This window comes from Elgaria multicarinata, chromosome 1 (genome assembly GCF_023053635.1).
Source record: "Elgaria multicarinata webbii isolate HBS135686 ecotype San Diego chromosome 1, rElgMul1.1.pri, whole genome shotgun sequence".
In the NCBI taxonomy this organism is placed as follows: Eukaryota; Metazoa; Chordata; class Lepidosauria; order Squamata; family Anguidae; genus Elgaria; species Elgaria multicarinata.
Genome location: NC_086171.1, coordinates 216,454,368 through 216,475,591, shown reverse-complemented (window position 1 = coordinate 216,475,591; position 21,224 = coordinate 216,454,368). Strand labels below are relative to the sequence as shown.

At 45.6% G+C, this 21,224-nt stretch overlaps 1 protein-coding gene across 1 annotated transcript in view; it reads right to left on the bottom strand.

Moving 5' to 3' along the window:
• Nucleotides 1-1,725: 1,725 nt before the first annotated feature.
• KIF3B (kinesin family member 3B) overlaps nucleotides 1,726-21,224 on the bottom strand; it is a 46,804-nt gene continuing 27,305 nt past the window's right edge. Inside the window, exons 7-9 of the mRNA XM_063147454.1 lie at nucleotides 13,128-13,233; nucleotides 6,611-6,789; nucleotides 1,726-4,922 (exon numbers count right to left, since the gene is read on the bottom strand). Coding sequence (XP_063003524.1) covers nucleotides 4,832-4,922; nucleotides 6,611-6,789; nucleotides 13,128-13,233 — 376 coding nt within the window. The 3' untranslated portion in view covers nucleotides 1,726-4,831. The remainder of the gene's footprint in view (nucleotides 4,923-6,610; nucleotides 6,790-13,127; nucleotides 13,234-21,224) is intronic.

Here is a 21,224-nt window from a genome sequence, read left to right as displayed (position 1 = left end):
ACCCACCAACCCCTTAGCCTGGCTGAACTGCCACCGTGGCAGAAACCTCCAAAGGAAGCAGGAATACTTTTTCCTGAACCTATGCAGGCTTGTAGGAAAGGCAATGTTTCCAACACTTCAGCCATCTTCCAAAAAGAGACCCTGGAACTACATTGGAAAGGAAAGAGGCTTCTTTCCCTATTTGGAACAACATTCCAGGGTGGAGGATTGAGGCCATGTGCAAGTTTGGGGGAACAGGGTCAGGTGAGTCTTGAAAAGCAGACCAGGTCCTGCTCAGAGGCAATGGCCCGAATAACTGATGGGACTCATTGCAATCACTGGTGAGAAGCACCTTTTTGGTTACTCATGCATTAGCTCCAAGCTAGACTATGCCTTATCTACAACTACCTTTGAAGATGGAATTTCAACTGATGCAAAATACATCTGCCCCGCATGTTGGAGGGAAGGCCATGAAATCAGAACGTGTGATAGCGATTTTGTTCCAATTGCACTGGCTACCAGTGTGTTTCAGGATCCAATTCAAAGTGTGCTGGTGCTAACTTGAGTTGGGACCAGCTTAGCTTAAGGACCCCCTTTAATCACATGATCCTGCCTGTACTTTAAGATCAGTTTCTAAGGTCTTGCTCATGTGCCCTACCAGTAAGATCAATTTGGTTGGCGGGCAAGAGAGACAGGGTCTTCTTGGGGGTGGCCAGTGGCTGTGGAACTCCCTTCCAAATGAATTGGCTCCTTCAGTCCATGCTTTCAAACAGATGTTAAAAACCCCTCTCCCTGGTTGCTTTTCCTTAATGCGTTTTTAGGTCATGCGGCTTTGAGGGCCCCCCATGCTGCATTGCTTTCTATATTAAAATCTAATGGTTTCATTTAGACCTACAATGTCTCCTTCATGTACAATTATTTGATGTGTCAATTTTTCTCTCTGACTTTACACTGTTGGTTTTGCCCTACCCTGTGCCTGTTTACACTTCCCTGTGCCTGTTTGCATTCTCCTTCCCTCTTTATTGTTTACTACAACTTATTAGATTGTAAGCCTATGCGGCAGGGTCTTGCTATTTACTGTGTTATCTGTACAGCACCATGTACATTGATGGTGCTATATAAATAAATAATAATAATAATAATAATAATACGTATCGTCTCTATTGTCCACACTTCACAAAAGCACAGCCTCAAATGCCAGCCTGTTCAGACAACACGTTTCTCAACTGTGGTTTTAGAACTCCACAGTGGAGTTTTTATACCACCGTTGAGAAATGAGTTGTCTGGCAGGAAAACTCCACACAACAGCGGAGGTTTTTTTGGAAAACACTCCACAGAGAATATCCACGCTGTCCAGAGGAGAGTTCCTGCACAACCGTTGTGTTGTGTGGTGGGCTCTGTGGAGTTTTCTGTTGAGTTGACTTCTCCCACTGGCTACAGAGTTCCCTGGCAAGAGCGGCAAAAGGAGCGAGTGCTGCTCTAGGAGAGCTGCCAGGATTGTTTTTTTGCAGCAATGGCTGATGGGATACTATTGGGAGGACCAGGGAGGAGAGCGGGTGATTTGTCAATCAAATGTTGCAATGGATTTTATTCAACTCCACAGTAGCCTACAGTCACACAACAGTGGACTGTGTGGGTAGCACCCCACGGAACTCAATCTTTGAGTGGAGTTTTCACACTGTGTTGACTGAACTGAGCCTGAAACTACTTTCAATCAATAAATAAAAATAACTAGAAGCAAGGGGGGGAAGAGGCTTTATTGTTAATTATTATTAATATTTTACATACAATAAATCCGATTTTTATTACACTTCTTTAGGAGCACTTTTACATTCCTAGACAAGAGAGATGCTTACAGATACAAGCTGTAAAATCTATGGCCAGAAAAGGACTATCGACATCTTCGCTCTTTATGTACAGATCAAGAAAAGAGTAGGCGGTCGAGGTATTCCTAAGGAGCTGAGAAATCTCACAGAAGAGTTGTGGCCAGCATGTCCAATCCACTGGGAATGGCTTCTGCGCAAGCCAGGTCTCAACAGGGCTTGCAAAGGGTCCGTACCCTTGTGAATTGGACCCACAGTGTGAAACCAAGTCAGACTCAAATCAGCAAGCACTCCAACCTTCCAGAGCTGAGCCACCGACCTATAGCTGAAAGCTGTTGAGCACCCACCATTGACCAGTATCATGCAAGCACAGGATTGTGGCCCTTGCAATAGCTTTTCTTCTAGTTTACCTGCAAGATTATCCGTGGGAGAACAGCACTTTGAGATCTGTGGGTTCTTTTTAAGCCTAAGCTAAATAGTCAAATACTATAAACAGGGCACAAAATCTGCAAAGACTTTAAAGATAATAATTGAGTATTAGCGACCAGTCTAAATTTGGCAATGAGAGATAGTTACAGTTGAGACTTTTCTGTATAATGTGCTCTTCTGTCTATAGGCTGGCATGGAGGGGTGTGCACTATGAAAATGTACGCAGCATTCAAGAGTTTCATGTTAAGCTCTTGAAGGTGCTTTACTTGTCATGTGTTCCACATCATGTGACGTTTGACCCAGAAGCACAAGAGCTCCTTTTACTGAATTGAGCGTGGGGAAGAAAGTTAAGATCCAATTATACAGATCGGGGCAAAGAAATTGCAAGCAAGCTCCTTTGGGCAGACCAGCTGTGCGCATCATTTCCTAAGTGTTAATGGATCATTCTTCTGTCCTAGTCCTCAAATTGACTAGGCAAGTCGGACACGTCAGCTTATCAGGGTAATTCTGCACATGTGACCATTATAGAGGAAACTCCTTTATCAGGAAATACCCTAGAAACGCAGCACAATGAGGAGTTGTGAATCTTTAGAGGTACAGAAAAGCAGTTTACTCTGATGCTTCACAGTGTCCCAAATTATAAATAAAGCAATGAAGAGGCTATTTGCTGACATCCCTCTTCTATCTGCCCAGAATGGTTAAAAGTGATTTTATTCAAATTAGCCTATATTGGTCTGCCTTACCTGTTCACACTAAAAAGCAACTGCTAATATATATATATATATAGGAACAGCAGGCTCCTTTTTACCTCAAGAGCCAAAGAAAAAACACTCTTTGTTGCGAACAGCCCAGCTCACCCAGAGAGAAAGGCAAAGCCAGGTCACTCTGGCCAATGTCACAGCACTGGCAAATGAGTCCTCCGCCATCCAGAGCCATCCTCCGCCACTCGGCAGAACTAGTTGTTTTTATAAAAGCAGCAAACCTGTCCCATTCTAGAAGTCCACTCTATGAATAGCTCTGGACTTTACTGAGGCAGCATGCCAGCAAGATGCCTCTTGGGGTGTCCTTACGCAAGGGGTCAGGAACCGTGGAGTTCATGCACCCTGGAGAGGGTTACTCAGAGAACACTCAACAAGGACACAAGGCGAAGGCCATACACATTAGGAGTATTTCTAAGAACCAAGCAAGTTCTCATACACACCTACATACACACGCACACCAAGGTCTAGGAAGAGAAGGACCACTAAAACATTCAGAGAGGAAGTCGGTGAAAAAGTATTCACAGTACAACATCACCCCACCCCCCAAATTAACTGAATTCTCAATATACAACCATTTAAAACTTACAAACTGAACTGCAAAATGATACTTGGGGCACCTTCTTTAGCCTTTTGACCCGGCCTAATTTAGCAGCATCTCATTTCCTACACATTGCTGACTAGCCTGCTTTAAACACAGGGCAGCTTGAAGGAGGAAAACAGATTAAGAGTCTCTCTAAAGCAGGAGTTCTGGTTCAAGTCTCATGACTCCAACCAGCATCGTTCTTCCCCCCCCCTCAAACCCTGCTCAAACTTTAAACCTCTTCCCCGTTCAACTGGGAAGACTCTGGGCTCAAACACTAAAAGATCTTACACTTAAGACAGGATGAGAACAAGAGGCCACTCTGGTCTCAAACCAGTCCCTGTTCCCAAAGGACCATTCAATAGTCGTTACGAGTTTCGTAACGGTTTCGCTTCCACAAGGGAATATAGAACGGGGCTCAAGGAGTCACAGTAGGCCTTGTGGACAACGGAAGACAAAGAAGTAACGGCCACAATAAGCCCCAAAGGAGAGTTGTCTGATGGAGCAGAGGTGACTGGATGGTGAGCAGAGAAAGAACGCGGAGTGTGGAGTGGGGAAGTGGTATACAGGATTTATGACGTTTCTATTGCTTCTATTCCAGGTGAGGAAGAGCAGGTTTCCAAAGCCCTCCTTCGGTCTGGCATTTCTAAAATGAAACACGTCTAGCTAGTTGTGGGATGCGAATCAATCTCACCTCTTCCCCGGGGTCTATAGGCACCCCCTCCCCCAAAAGAAAAATCAAAGGTGCCAATCTTTCAACGGAAAGAAAAGAAATAACATCTGCCATGGCTGGATAAATCCTCTTGTCGCTTCTCAACCTCATTTGTTTTTGAGCGTCACGAAGGCCCGCAGCGTCGGTTCCGCTGAGATGACTTTGGGCTCCAGCCCATCGCCCCAAAGGCAGCAGAGCCACGTACAGCAAAAAGGCTGTAAGAGGTGAGGAGAGGGCAGCGTGGCAAGGTGGCCCCCATGCTTCCGGTTGCTTCTAACACACACTAACGTACCTCATGCATTTCTGATTTCCTAACTAAAGTCTCTTTTCCCTTGGAGAACAACTGCCAGAGGGAAAGTTAATTCCCGCCGTGTGGGGTAGACGTCCGGCCGTAATGCGCCCTGCTAGACAGATCAGTTTAGCTGCAGAGGTGACGAGGAAGAGTTGCGGTGTTTGGTCATCAAATCCACCCCCTCTACAGGTTCTTGCTTGCCTCGGCTCTTGAAAGGCAAAATGCTGGCCATGCCCTGACAAGGAACTGCTGGGTTTACTTGGGGACTAGCCCACGAGACTGGGGATAGAGCTGAGACCCAGAGGTGCTGGAGGAAGGGCCTCCAGGTTTCCTTCCAGTTTTAGGCCTGAAAAATAAGAAAATAAAAAAACACAGAAGAATATGTGATTAACAAAGAGCAAAACATCCAAAAATGGGGGTATTTGTTGGGAGCAAACAAAATGAGCCCTACAAGCCATTTTGCAGATATAATGATAATGATATAAGGTAATCTATTTTAACATTTACCGTTTACATACTTACTATTAACAAAAGTTACTCATTTCATGCCTTTGAGTTGGACAGGCTATACCATTTAATAAAATAATCAGGTTTTCTATTTATAGATCACTGTTTATTTATTTATATAGCGCCATCAATTTTCATGCTGCTGTACAGAACAAAATAAAACAAAATACAAAACACCCTGCCATATGGCTCACATTCTAAAATCACGGTAATGAACAAAACAGGGAGGGGAAAGGCCAACCAGCATGGGGGGACAATGAAACAAATAATAAAAACGAGTAAGCAGATCCTGCGAACATTTAAGTTTTCCTATCATGACCACATTTAAAGGAGGGGGAGGGGCGTCCCAATCCTTCTCTATTTTCCCTGTGCCTTAAAACATTTGAGAAAATTCTATGTATTTGCCAGTTACCAGCTTCTATGCAGAAACCAACCCCTCTAAGACAAGGGGGCCATATCCAGCAAATTCAGTCTGATCTCCTGAATGGTAGTTAGTAGGGGTGTGCACACTCTGCCCTGCAATTATCTTCCAGAGCAGAGATTGGCTGCTTCCAAACCCATTGATTAATATCAGAGTGGAGACGTGCCCAATCGGAACTTCTAAAGTCTCCAGAATTATCCTACTCTCTCTCTCTCTCTGTGTGTGTGTGTCTAAATTTAATATCTCCATATCTGGAAGACGCTGAGTGGGGTGAGGGGTGGCTTTGATATTGACTTCTGTCAATATCAATTATGAATAGCCACAGCGCTGTCCCCGACTGAGTTCTCCTCCAATCACAGTGTTTGGGGCAGTGGGAAACACTGTCTGCTGATTCTGGCCATTGGGGGGGGGGGGGGGAAGAGGGAGCGCATTTCTGCTTGGACTCATAGAAGTCAATCATCCACATTTTCACAGTGTGAAAGTGCTGCTGGGTTGGATGGTTGGCATGGTGAGTGAGAAAGCTTTTACACCTGAGTCAGACACAGGAAGGCTCTATTTCAGTGGGTAGGTACAAGGGTGGGGGGCTACAACCAATAGATCTGGAGGGTTCCAGATTGGAGAAGGCTGGAGGGGGGATTTTTTAAAAAAAAATCCTAAAAAAATCAAGGCATGAATGGATGTGATTCAAACTTGGCGTGGCTAAAGCCCTCCTTAAGTGCTATCACATTGCCGTTTTTCATCTCTATCTTAAAGATTACGCAAATATAAGCATTTTTGTTAATTTCCATTTTAAAATGCCTAAAAAATCAAAGCATGAACGGATCTGATTCAAACTTGATGGGGCTAGAGCCCCCCCCCCCCCCAAGAGCTATCATGGTGCCAAGTTTTATCTCTTTATCTTTAAAAATGAGGGCTCTGTAGGCATTGCTGTTAATACCGGTTACCCAAATACTGATCGGTTCTTTGACGGGTAATTCAGGGGGAGAGGCGCTCTGAAATCGAGGCAGAGGATCACCTCTACAGAGCTCCAGATCAAATTTCAAGGTAGAGAAGGCCCACTTTGCAAACCCCTAGTAGATAGTCTCCTCCTCAAAACCAGAGCTCACCTAGGTTTTGACTTCTTGTTTGACGTACTCTCAAAAGTGGAGGCATCTACTTGAATCTCATCTTCATCTTGCAAAGCTGCTTCTAGAGCTGCCTGGACTTTGGGGGCAATGGCTGGGCCCTCGTAGTCCCGTGTCGTCCGGCTAGGCATATCCAGTTCTAACAGCACAATGTTTTCTGCCTAAGTAATCAGAACCAAGAGAATTCAGACAGACGTGTATACACACACACACACACACACACCAGTAGACTACTTTGTAATTTACACAGAACCATCAGTGTGCATGGTGCTTTGCAAGTAAGGTGATGTTTGCCCTGTCCTGGACGGGGTTGCACTCCCCCTAAAGGATCGGGTCCGTAGTTTGGGGGATGCTCTTGGATCCAGAACTGTCACTTGAGGCACAGGTGAACTCAATGGCAAAGAGCACCTTTTATCAGCTTAGGCTGATATACCAACTACGCCCTTATCTGGACAGAGATAGCCTAGCTACAGTGATCCATGCTCCGATAACCTCTCGTTTGGATTACTGCAATGCGTTATACGTGGGGCTGCCTTTGAAAACGGTCCGGAAACTTCAGCTGGTACAAAACAGGGCAGCCCGTTTACTAACAGGGACTGGCCGGCGAGATCACATTACGCCAGTCCTTTTCCAGCTTCGTGGGCTGCCAGTCCAGGTCCGGGCCCGATTCAAAGTGCTGGTATTAACATTTAAAGCCCTAAACGGCTTGGGGCCAGGTTATCTGAAGGAACGCCTCCTCCCGTATGTACCTGCCCAGACCCTAAGGTCATCCTCAGGGGTCCTTCTCCGTGAGCCCCTGCCAAAGGAAGTGAGGCAGGTGGCTACCAGGAGCAGGGCCTTCTCTGCTGTGGCACCCCGGCTGTGGAACGAGCTCCCTAAGGAGGTTCGCTTGGCACCTACGTTATATGCTTTTAGACCTTTTTATTCTCCCAGCATTTTAACAGTCTATAAATACATTTTAACTTGGTGTTTTAAATTTGTAATTTTGCATTGCTGCTCTTTTTATCTGGTTGAGCTTTTAGATTGTATTTTATAGTATGGTTTTTAAACTGTTGTTTTATACTTTGAATGTTTTTAATTGTTGTGAACCGCCCAGAGAGCTCCGGCTATTGGGCGGTATAGAAATGTAATAAATAAATAAATAAATAAGGAGCAAGAAACCCAATCCTTGCACTGTGGAGCTTCCGATCTATAATTCAACATGGACGGGGTGGGGAGGTGGGGAAGCAGGATCTGCCTTCAGTTAGGTTACCCAAACCAAGGCTCTGTTTCAGTGGGGGTTGAGGAATAGGGTGTTACACCAAAGGCTTCACAGAAAAGGTAGATTTTGAGCAGCGATTTAAGGAAGAGAGAGAGCGCATATTAGACAGGAATTCCAGACATAACAGGGGAGAAAAAGCAAGGGGGTGTTTAAGGGAGCAGGGTCCCTTGGAAGAGAGAAGGCCTGTGGAGCTGGAGGAGTGAAAGTGATGAGCAAAGATATATCTGGATGTCAGGGCTAAACTCCCTGTACTGTAAAGACTATGAATTTATTTATTAAAGTATCTGTACCAATATCTCATGCCAAACTACTTTGAGGCAGCTTACAAACAAATGACAGTACTAAATGCACAAATCAAACAATTTCATTATATCACCATTTTTGGGTGGTATGATATAACATTCATCTTGTTGGGTTATTGTTTTAAACAACTAATGAAAACACTTTATCCGTTCTAGGTTTCTCCAAACAATGTTCACAGACATATTAAGCAACGGAAGAACATGTTTCCAAGGGACTCTCAGAGCAGATACCCAAAGTATTGTGATGAAATACTGGGCCTTGGGCAAAGGGGCTGAATGTCTCCAAAAAGGGCTCCTGCAAGAGGAGACAACCAAAGATCCTACATAAGCATTTGTTTCATTTACATCCCGCCTTTTTCCCTCCAAGGAACCCAAGGCAGCGTATATAATCATAGAATCATAGAATAGCAGAGTTGGAAGGGGCCTACAAGGCCATCGAGTCCAACCCCCTGCTCAATGCAGGAATCCACCTTAAAGCACCCCAGTCAAATGGCTGTCCAGCTGTCTCTTTAATGCCTCTAGTGTGGGAGAGCCCACAACCTCGCTAGGTAACAGATTCCATTGTCGTACTGCTCTAACAGTTAGGAACTTTTTCCTGATGTCCAGCTGGAATCTGGCTTCCTTTAACTTGAGCCTGTTATTCCGGGTCCTGCACTCTGGGAGGATTGAGAAGAGATCCTGGCCCTCCTCTGTGTGACAACCTTTTAAGTATTTGAAGAGTGCTCTCATGTCTCCCCTCCATCTTCTCTTCTCCAGGCTAAACATGCCCAGTTCTTTCAGTCTCTCTTCATAGGGCTTTGTGTCCAGACCCCTGATCATCCTGGTTGCCTTCCTCTGAACACGCTCCAGCTTGTCTGCGTCCTTCTTGAATTGTGGAGCCCAGAACTGGACGCAATACTCTAGATGAGGCCTAACCAGGGCTGAATAGAGAGGAACCAGTACCTTGTTAGATTTGGAAGGTATACTTCTATTAATGCAGCCCAAAATAGCAATATTTTCCTGTCTCCTCCTGCAGGAGCCCTTTTTGGAGACATTCAACCTCTTCGCCCAAGTCCCAGTATTTCATCATAATAGTTTGGGTATCTGCTCCGAAAGTTTGCTTACCTTTTGTCCCTTGGAAACGTGTTCTTCCTTTCTTTAATAATCCTCCTCCTCTCCATTTTATGCTCACAACAACAAACCTGTGAGATAGGTTGGACCGAGAGGCTGTGACTGGCCCAAAGTCACCCAGTAGCTTCCATGACCAAGTAGGGACTACTAGAACCCGGATCGCCTGACTCCCAATCCAACACACTAACCACTACACCACACTGGCTACAGGCAGGCATGAATTATCACGCCAAGTCACAAAACCAAGCAACCAGGAGCTTGAAGGAAGTTTACACCACAGGCACAATGGCGACATACACCTCTCATGAATCCCAAGTTTGTGGTAGGGAAGGCGTGAAGCTCTCTCTGAACACGGGAGATTGTGCACTCAGCTGCCCTGGATAATAGCCCTGGACAAACCATCCATCTGCTTATGCGTGTAGCCAGTGGCCACCACAACACTGTGTGGCAGTGACTTCCATCGGTTAACTCAAGGTCCCCTAACAGATGATGATGATGGCTGAGAAGCTTTAATTACTTGATTGTAATAGTATTGTTCTTTTTATTGGTAGTCGTATTATCAATATTTGTAAGCCAATCTGTGCTCTTGCTTTGGAGGAAGGGTGGGAACCTGTAGAACTATGGCCATTGGGAGGGAAGGGCTGCTCAGCCCTTAATAAGCCTGTCCAGAGAAAAGAAAGACAAGGTTTAAATGCACCCGCACCCAGCAACCAATCAGGCAGCCAGGTCAAAAACCCAGAGGGAAAGTAGGAAGGAAAGACTAAGAGAAGATGGGTCAAAGGAGGGGCACCAGGAGAGGGAACCCCGTGTGCTGGAGGAGAACCGCCCAGCCCTCCCCTTTCTCAGCAACAAAGATAATCCAGACTTTCCACGCACCAAAATACAACGCAACCAGGGGGAGGGGGAACGGGCAAGATGAGTGCAGGACAGGGACGACTTCATATGAATACTACGCAGCAAATCTACATACCAGGCATGGTGCGTGTGTAATAAATTGCTGATGTGATGAAGCCCATAACGATGCATTATATCCCACACTTTTTGCAATCATTTGGACTTTATTGGTGAAATTTGACTTTCCTAGCACCTGCTGTAGGTCAACATTACAATGTATGTTTTAAACTTTGTAAGACCGCCTTGAGGCCCAGTATTGGGCAAAAGGCGGGATACAAATAAATATTATAATAATAATAATAATAATAATAATAATAATAATAATAATAATAATAATTCCCAGATAGGCATAGCGAACCACAGTCATTCATGCACTGGTAACCTTCTCCGCGAGCCTCTGCCAAAGGAAGTGAGGCAGGTGGCTACTAGGAGGAGGGCCTTCTCTGCTGTGGCACCCCGGCTGTGGAACGAGCTCCCTAAGGAGGTTCGCTTGACACCTACATTATATGCTTTTAGACGCCAGGTGAAGACCTTTTTATTCTCCCAGCATTTTAACAGTCTATAAATAATTTTTAAATTGGTGTTTTAAATTTGTAATTTTGCATTGCTGCTGTTTTTATCTGGTTGAACTTTTATATTGTATTTTATATTATGGTTTTAGACTGTTGTTTTATACTTTGAATGTTTTTAATTTTTGTGAACCGCCCAGAGAGCTCCGGCTATTGGGCGGTATAGAAATGTAATTAATAAATAATAAATAAATAAAAATAACCTCACAATTAGACTACTGTAATGCGCTCCATGTGGGGCGACCCAGGTGTGTGGTTCAGAAGCTGCAGCGTGTGCCTAGCTTCTGCCCACATAAAACCTGTACTAAAAGAACAGCACTGGCTGTCTGTTAGCTACTGAGCGACATGCAAGGTTACGTTATTATCTTATAAAGCCCTAAACAACTTGGGACCAGGATACCTAGCAGACCGCCTTCCCTTATTCACGCCCAGACAACATTTACGATCGTCAGAGGAGAGCCTGCTCATCATTCCAAGGCGAACAGACTGTCGTCACAAAGAACCTCGACAGCGGGGGGGCCTTCTCAGTAGCTGCACCCACTCTCTGGAAAACCCTCCCTCGTGTAGCTCAGGAGGCAGAAAACATAACATCTTTCAAAGGCCTCCTGAAAACACATCTTTTTAGACAAGCCTTCCCTGGATTATTACTTTTCCTGGTTTTATGTGACTTTTTTTTTTTTAAATTAAGTTGTAAATTCTGACTTTGTATATTGTGGTTTTAACGGTTTTAATTGTGAACTGCCCAGAGAACCTTGGCTGTTGGGCTGTAATAATAATAATAATAATAATAATAATGATGATGATGATGATGATGAGAGTGCCGTGGACTGCAAGAAGATCAAACCAGTCCATACTCCAGGAAATAAAGCCAGACTGCTCACTTGAGGGAAGGGTATTAAAGGCAAAACTGAAGTACTTTGGCCACATAATGAGAAGACAGGATACCCTGGAGAAGAGGCTGATGCTAGGGAAAGTGGAAGGCAAAAGGAAGAGGGGCCGACCAAGGGCAAGATGGATGGATGATATTCTGGAGGTGGCAGACTTGACCTTGGGGGAGTTGGGGGTGGCAACGGCCGACAGAAAGCTCTGGTGTGGGCTGGTCTATGAAGTCACGAAGAGTCGGAAGCGACTGAACGAATAAACAACAAAGAGGAGGGAATAATGCAGTAAAGGGCAACTAAAATGATCAAGGGACTGAAGCATCCTTGCCTCACAAGGGAGATGCTCCAGCCCCTTGATCATTTTTCTCCTTCTCCCATAATACTAGGACCCGGGGTCATCATCCCATGAAGCTGTTTACTGGGAGATTCAGGACAGATAAAAGGAAGTCCTTCTTCACACAGTACATAGTTAAACTATGGAACTCACTACCACAAGATGTAGTGATGGCCATCAAATTGGATGGTTTTAAAAGGGGGCTGGACAAATTCTTGGAGGAGACTAAGCTATCAATGGCTGCTAGCCCTGATGGCTCTATGCCACCTCCAGTATCAGAGGCAGTAAGCCTATATATAAACCAGTTGCTGGGGGAACATGGGTGGGAGAGTCCTGTTGCACTCCCGTCCTGCTTGTGGGTTTCCCATGGGCAGCTGGTTGGCCACTGTGTGAATTAAGTGCTATGCTAAATGGACCCTTGGTCTGATCCAGCAGGGCTCTTTTTATGTTCTTAAAGTTAACATCCCTCTTCTGGAACTCCCGGCCTCTGGAGGTCAGGCAGGCGCCAACTTTGTATTCCTTTCGGTGCCTCCTGGAAACGTCATTATTCCAGGAAGCCTTTCCTTAATGACCAGCCATGGTTCACTGTACATTTTGCTTCTTTTAAAATCTATTTTAAAGTGTTTTATTCTGTTTTTATCTTGTACACCGCTCCGAAATTTTCAATGGGGAACGGTATATAAATATTGTAAATAAATAATAAATAAGTAAGAACCCCTTTGAATTTGGGGAGAATGAAATAGCTTCTCTCCCCTAGGGTGACCATATGAAAAGGAGGACAGGGCTCCTGTATCTTTAACAGTTGTATTGAAAAGGGAATTTCAGCAGGTGTCATTTGTATATATGGAAAACCTGGTGAAACTTCCTTCATCACAACAGTTAAAGCTGCAGGTGCCCTGCCCTCTTTTAAATCTGTTCATAATATAGCTGCAGTATAGCTCCTGCAGATTTAACTGTTGTGATGAAGAGGAAATTTCACCAGGTGTGATATGCCTACAAATGACACCTGCTGAAATTTCCTTTTCTATGCAACTGTTAAAGATACAGGAGCCCTGTTCTCCTTTTCATATGGTCACCCTACTCTCCCCATATTCGTTATTTAGAACCTCAAAACCCAAAACCAACGAAAACGCCGAGTCAGAGCTTACCCTGTACCGGGCTTCTGGGCGAACCATCATGGACACCCGAGCGTGCTGGCTCAAAGGTCTTTTGTATCCCACGGCTGATACTGGCCTTTTCATCATTTGTTGATTCCTAAGAAGGAAAAATGACATCGCATGATCACACCCTGTTCCTCCACAAGCAGCCCAGTTTGGATTCATAGAAGCATAGAATTCTATGATTCTCAGTCTTCAGTCTTCCCACCGAGCTGCAATGCCTTCTGTTTTGTGACCTTCTCACCCCACCAGAGATCCCCATAATCACTATCCCTGCATATCTCTGTGTGTGTGTGTGTGTGTGTGTGTGTCTTCATAGGTGCCGGCCTGCCGCTCCTGGCTGCCATGTGACATTATGAGAGATAATGCCTAGCGCCATAAGAAAAGTGGTACTCCAGTCTTAGCTGCAAACAGCTACCGTGTGAACCCGGTGCAATGGATGGTTTCCTGGGATTTCAGCTTAGGGGAGGTGAAGTGCCTGTCCTACAGCTGAACTGTGTACTCCTGGAGTAGAAATTAGCAGGGCTTTTCTCTTCCCACTCTGCAGATGAGTTAACAGTTAAGCCCCCGGTGAAAAGTGTGGCTGCTGCAGTTTGTTTGAAACCTCCAGAGTTCTAACACCACTCTCAAGCTGGTATTGACATTCAAAGCCCTAAACGGTTTGGGGCTAGGTTATTTGAAGGAACGCCTCCTCCCATATGTACCTGCCCAGACCTTAAGATCATCTACAGGGGCCCTTCTCCGTGAGCCCCTGCCAAAGGAAGTGAGGCAGGTGGCTACTAGGAGCAGGGCTTTCTCCGCTGTGGCACCCCGGCTGTGGAACGAGCTCCCCAGAGAGGTCCGCCTGGCACCTGCACTGTACTCCTTTCATCGCCAGCTGAAGACCTTTTTATTCTCTCAGTATTTTAACATTTAATTTTAACTTAAATTTAAATTTTACTGTTCTAACTCTGTATTTTAATCTTACATCAATTTTGCTGCTTGGCTTTATCCTGGTTGTGCTTTTGATACTGTATTTTGTATTTGTGTTTTTAACCTGTTGGCTGTTTTATTATGGTTTTAATTTTTGTGAACCGCCCAGAGAGCTTCGGCTATTGGGCGGTATAAAAATGTAATAAATAAATAAATAAATAAATATTTATAGGAATAAAAATAAAAATGGGTTTGCATCTGCTAGTCAGGAGAATCTGCTTTACTACTTCTTCATTTTTGTTCCTTTTCACGGACAAACACACTTTGTGTACCGGAATAGACTTCCAGTTTTCCTGTCAAGGATGATTACATACAGCAAAGTCATTTGAGGTTATCCCAGAACTCGTGTTTTAGAATAGAGAAGATCTCATCTCTGTAGTGGGCAAAAGGCATCTTGTGAAAGGGCTCAGCGGACCTTAGTTCATACGCACAAGCAACGTGAGGGCTCAGGATACGTCCCTCTTTAAAAAGAAATTTGTACTATGACACCTCTGGACTATCCACTCTGACATCTGGTTGCCCATTACGACCCACCAGGTGCCTTCAAGAAACCAATAAGCAGGGCATGAAGACGCCCACCTTCCTGCTTCCTTTGTCCCCATATACTAAACATGGAAACTTTTATTTAGCAAACGTGGCTAATAAGGGCCAATAAACTGAAGCTGAATCCTGATAAGACAGAAGCTCTGTGGGTTGGTGGTTCCCAAATCCGGGAATTGGGTAAGCGGCCTGTTCTGGATGAGGTGGCGCTCCCTCTGAAGGAGCAGGTACGTAGCTTGGGAGTACTCCTAGACCCATCTTTGTCACTGGAGGCCCAGGTGGACTCTGTGGCACAGAGTACTTGGGGTCAGCTTCGGCTGATCCGCCAGCTACGGTCTTTCCTGGACAGGGACAACCTAGCCACAGTAGTGCATGCACTGGTAACTTCCCGCTTAGACTACTGCAATGCACTTTACGTGGGACTGCCCTTGAAGATGATGCAGAAATTGCAGCTAGTGCAAAATGCAGCAGCTGGACTGCTGGCGGGTACATCTTACAGAGACCACATAACTCCGGTCTTAAAGGAACTGCACTGGCTGCCTCTACACTTCTGGTCAGAATTCAAGGTGTTGGTAATGACGTTTAAAGCCCTAAACGGCTTGGGACCTCGATACTTGAGAGAGCGCCTCTCCTTATATATGCCTGCCCAAGACCTTAGATCTGTTGGGGGAGCCCTTCTCCGCATCCCACCAATGCAACATGTACACTACGTTGGGACAAGGGAGAGGGTCTTCTCTGTGGTGGCACCCCGGCTGTGGAATGCCCTCCCCTTGGAGGCCTGACTGGCACCAACATAGATTGCACTTCGACGCCAAGTAAAAACATGGCTTTTGAACAAAGCCTTTGATGGTTAAACTCACCGGCACATTGTTTTAATTGTTTTAACTGCTTTTAAATTATATATTGTTTTAACTTGGATCATGGTTTAATTTGTTTTTAACTGTGCATATTTATTGTTTTATACTGTATGTTTTTATCTGTACACCGCTCTGAGGTCTTAATGATACAGGGTGGGATATAAATGTTTAAAATAAATAAATAAACTGATAGACCTATCTTCCTCCATGAATGAATTTAACCCTTTAGTAATAGAACATTTTCTGCCCTTTTTACATGAATGTTCTCTGGGCAAAAAAAGAGCAGGAATAAAATACAGCCCCATTTGTTGGAAGTAATGTTTGTGGAAGCATGGGCACATTCTCTCATTGGCCATAGAGGCCCAAAGAAAAGTCATGGTAGGAATGTAGCCCAGGGATGGGGGGGGGGGGGGGAGAGGCCTCCATCCGACAGAGCCCAGGAGGGGTCATAGAATCATAGAATCATAGAATAGCAGAGTTGGAAGGGGCCTACAAGGCCATCGAGTCCAACCCCCTGCTCAATGCAGGAATCCACCCTAAAGCATCCCTGACAGAGGGTTGTCCAGCTGCCTCTTGAAGGCCTCTAGTGTGGGAGAGCCCACAACCTCCCTAGGTAGCTGATTCCACTGTCGCACTGCTCTAACAGTCAGGAAGTTTTTCCTGATGTCCAGCCGGAATCTGGCTTCCTTTAACTTGAGCCCGTTATTCCGTGTCCTGCACTCTGGGAGGATCGAGAAGAGATCCTGGCCCTCCTCTGTGTGACAACCTTTTAAGTATTTGAAGAGTGCTATCATGTCTCCCCTCAATCTTCTCTTCTCCAGGCTAAACATGCCCAGTTCTTTCAGTCTCTCTTCATAGGGCTTTGTTTCTAGACCTCTGATCATCCTCGTTGCCCTCTTCTGAACACGCTCCAACTTGTCTGCGTCCTTCTTGAATTGTGGAGCCCAGAACTGGACGCAATACTCTAGATGAGGCCTAACCAGGGCCGAATAGAGAGGAACCAGTACCTCACGTGATTTGGAAGCTATACTTCTATTAATGCAGCCCAAAATAGCATTTGCCTTTCTTGCAGCCATATCGCACTGTTGGCTCATATTCAGCTTGTGATCTACAACAATTCCAAGATCTTTCTCATTTGTAGTATTGCTGAGCCAAGTGTCCCCCATCTTGTAACTGTGCATTTGGTTTCTATTTCCTAAATGTAGAACTTGGCATTTATCCCTATTAAATTTCATTCTGTTGTTTTCAGCCCAGCACTCCAGCCTATCAAGATCACTTTGAAGTTTGTTTCTGTCTTCCAGGGTATTAGCTATCCCACCCAATTTGGTGTCATCTGCAAATTTGATCAGCGTTCCCTGCACCTCCTCGTCCAAATCATTAATAAAAATGTTGAAGAGCACTGGGCCCAGGACTGAGCCCTGCGGCACCCCACTCGTTGCCTCTCCCCAGTTTGAGAAGGTTCCATTGAACCTGGGTCTCCTCCAGCCCGCCAGCTTCCCCTGCCTCCTCTCCAATCACTGCTCCCCCGTCTGCACTGCATTAAGGCTTTTTCAACACCTCCACTGGTGCCAATGAAGGGGGGCTTTCTTCAAGCCTAACTGCTGTCAGAGGAGGGGCACTTCCAAGGATGTAGCTTCTGGGGAGGGAAGGGCTCAGCCCTCCTCTTCTCAGCACTGTGACCCCCCTCCTTGGAAAACTGCCCCTCCCTCAGTGCAATTAGGTTTTTTTTTTTAAGGAAGGGGCAATGAATGAGTGGGGTGGGGGTGGGCAGGCAATGATGTCATGGGGCCTCCTGCTTTCAGTGGGGTTACCCACTGCAGGCGTGTGCCCCCCACCTGCTTGCCCGGAACCAATGTGGGAATTGGTCGGAAAAAAGTGCCCCACCTCTGGTGTAGCCAATGAGGCTACTGGGAAAACAGAGAGAGCATTTTCCAGATGTCTGCTCTGCTTGCCTTTACACTGTGAGATATATATCCTGCAGAAAATACGGTAGGACAAATTTCGCCTTCCTTGTCAGTAGATCTAAATTTGCTCAGCAGAGACTTTCGATCTTTCTATATATAGCAAAGGCATGTCAGCACTTTATACTTGAAAGGAATGGACCCAGCATGGGAGCAACTGATAAAAAGGCTTTTTATTAAATTATGAACACTATGTTAGAGGAGTAGCTAGTAAAGTCATCAGGAATCCCCCTGGAGAAAGGATCCCAGCCCATGCTATGTAATTCTTCACACCCCAGAAGGCTGCCTTCTCTGCCCGCCCATTTCAAACTCTCCACATTTGTCACACCTTGGGCTTTGGTCTGACTTGCAGCCTGGGGAGAAACATCCCAGCCAAGAGGATCAATATTAAGTTTTCTTAAAAAAAAAAGCCCTCCCTGGACCCCCTGGACCTTAATAATTAGAGACAGGTATCAGTTGCCTGGTAAGGTTGTGGGCTCTCCCACCCTAGAGGCAGCTGGACAACCCTCTGTCAGGGATGCTTTAGGGTGGATTCCTGCATTGAGCAGGGGGTTGGACGCGATGGCCTTGTAGGCCCCTTCCAACTCTGCTATTCTATGATTCTATGATCAAATCTTCCATTTTTGGGCAAGGTGATTGAGAGGGCAGTTTCCTTCCAACTCCAAGCAGTCTTGGATGATACAGATTTTCTAGACCCATTTCAAACCGGCTTTAGGGCAGGATACGGAGTTGAGACAGCTATGGTCGCCTTAGTGGACGATCTCCGCATGAGCATTGACAGGGGGAGTGTGTCCCTGCTGGTACTTTTGGACCTTTCAGCGGCTTTCGATACCATCAACCATGGTATCCCTTCTGGAACGCCTGAGGGGTTTGGGAATCCGGGGCACTGTGCTCCAGTGGTTCCGGTCCTACCTCTCAGGTAGATTCCAGATGGTGATGCTTGGGGATCATTGCTCCTCAAAAAAGGAGCTGTTGTATGGCGTACCACAAGGTGCCATCCTATCCCCAATGCTGTTTAACATCTACATGAAACCGCTGGGAGAGATCCTCCGGAGGCATGGGGCGGGGTGCTATCAGTCTGCTGATGACACCCAAATATATTTCTCTATGCCTTCAATAACAGCATCAGCTAAGGAAGGTGTGTCTCCTCTGAATGAATGCTTGGAGGCGGTAATGGGCTGGAGGAGGAAAAACAAACTGAAGCTGAATCCAGACAAAACAGAGGTGCTTGCTGTCAAGGGCTCTGACCTAGGTTTGGAGGTGTGTCAGCCGGTTCTGGATGGGGCTACACTCCCCCTGAAAGACTGTGTTCGCAGTTTGGGGGTGCTCCTGGAGCCGTCGCTCCAAATGACAGCCCAGATAGATGCGACGGCCAGGAGTGCCTACTATCAGCTTCGGCTGATACGCCAGCTGCGCCCCTTCTTAGAGTCAGAAGACCTCAAGACAGTAGTGCACGCGCTGGTAACCTCAAGGCTTGACTTCTGCAATGCGCTCTACATAGGGCTACCGTTGTACCTAGTTCGGAAACTTCAAGTAGTTCAAAATATGGCAGCCAGGCTGGTCACCGGTACACCTAGGGGTGACCACATTACCCCAACATTAAAATCACTCCACTGGCTGCCAATTAGTTTCTGGGCAAAGTACAAAGTGTTGGTCATTACCTTTAAAGCCCTAAATGGTTTGGGTCCAGGTTACCTGCGGGATCGCCTCCTCCCATACAGTCCGCCCCGCACACTCAGGTCCTCTGGGGTGAACTTACTTCAGTCAGCTAAAACTAAGCTGACATCAGTTTCCCAGAGGACCTTTTCTTCTGTCGCCCCCAGATTGTGGAATGGCCCTTCCGGAGGAGATTCGTAAAATTAACTCTCTGTGTGATTTTAAGGCAGCTTTAAAGACTAGCCTTTTCCGGCAGGCCTATCCAGATCAATGATAAATCATGATTTTTTAAGATGTATTGGTTCCTGTTCTAATGTTGTTCCCCGCCTCGATCCAAAGGGAGAGGCGGGTAAGAAATAAATAAATATATTATTATTATTATTATTATTATTATTATTACTACTACTACTACTACTACTACTACTACTACTACTACTCTGCAAGATCAAGCCCCACGTTTTTTGTCGCCCCAAGACGCGGCAATGGGCAACCCCATCGCTTCTTTGCACGCTGCAGAGGATGCTGGTGTTAGACAAATCCGTGGAGGACAGTTCTATTAATGGCGGTTAATCACAATGACTATATGCAGGCTTCAGTGGCAAAATGCCTCTCAGTGCAACAAGAGAGCTCTGCTGCCTTCATGTCCCGCTCGCTGGCTTCCCAGAGGAATCTAGTTGGTTGCTGGGGGAAGCCAGATGTGTGTGTGGGGGGGAGAGATGGATCTTTGGCGTGATACAGCTTCAGCGCTCTTTTTACATTCTTATGTTAATTTATTTATTTACTTATTTATTAATTACATTTCTATACCACCCAATAGCCGGAGCTCTCTGGGCAGTTCACAAAAATTAAAAACATTCAAAGTATAAAACCACAGTATAAAACCATCATATAAAATACAATATAAATGGCTCAACCAGATAAAAACAGCAGCAATGCAAAATTACAAATTTAAAACACCGAGTTAAAATGTATTTATAGACTGTTAAAATGCTGGGAGAATAAAGAGGTCTTCACCTGGTGTCTAAAGGCATATAATGTAGGTGGCCAAGCAAACCTCCTTACAGAACACATTCCACAGCCGGGGTGCCACAGCAGAGAAGGCCCTCCTCCTGGTAGCCACCTGCCTCACTTCCTTTGGCAGGGGCTCACGGAGAAGGACCCCTGAGGATGACCTTAGGGTCCGGGCAGGTACATATGGGAGAAGGCGTTCCTTCAGATAGCCTGGCCCCAAGCCGTTTAGGGCTTTAAATGTTAATACCAGCACTTTGAATCGGGCCCGGACCTGGACTGGCAGCCAATGAAGCTGGAAAAGGACTGGCGTGATGTGGTCTCATCGGCCAGTCCCTGTTATGTTAACTCTCAGATCACTTGATGTTGCATTTGGGTTGCTTGTGCACTGGGACACTGCCTGACTGGGTGCATACATGCAATTTATTTATTTATTACATTCCTATACCGTCCAATAGCTGAAGCTCTCTGCAAGAGAGAACCCTAAAGGGCAGATTCTACACTTGATTTATTCTGCAATATTAGATTTTAGAAGTATTCAAGTATTTCCCCCTGCACTTGGTCAAGGTGGGAAAGGAAAGAAAAAGGGAAGGAAAGCACAGCATGAGAGGGGCATAAAGAGGAGTCACAAGGCCGCCAGGGAGATGCAACTGTCACTGGAGCCATTGTGCTGCAATGTTTAGAGGGGCAGATTTAATCAGGTTAGAGTTCCTCTTAGCCATGAAACTCAGCCATGACCCAGCATAGGAGAGGGGGCATATATCTGACCTTTTGGTAGGAAGTGTAGAATAAAAAACTATAAGCATATGAGGTTGCTCCCCATCTCCCCTGCTTTGCTCCTCCAAAAGCAGGAACACCACACCTGCCCACTTGGTTTTCAGCAGGGTGGATAAAAATCAATGATTTAAAAAACAAACAAAAAACAAACAAACACAGATTTTTTTGATTTAAATCCAGTTTTTTTAATAAAATGCTTTTTGAGGAAAAATAAAGAGGAGCTGCAGCTTGTGCAAAATGCGGCAGCCAGATTGATAGCTGGTGCAGGGAGGTCTGAGCATGTAACACCGATTCTGCCCTGCTTGCATTGGCTGCCT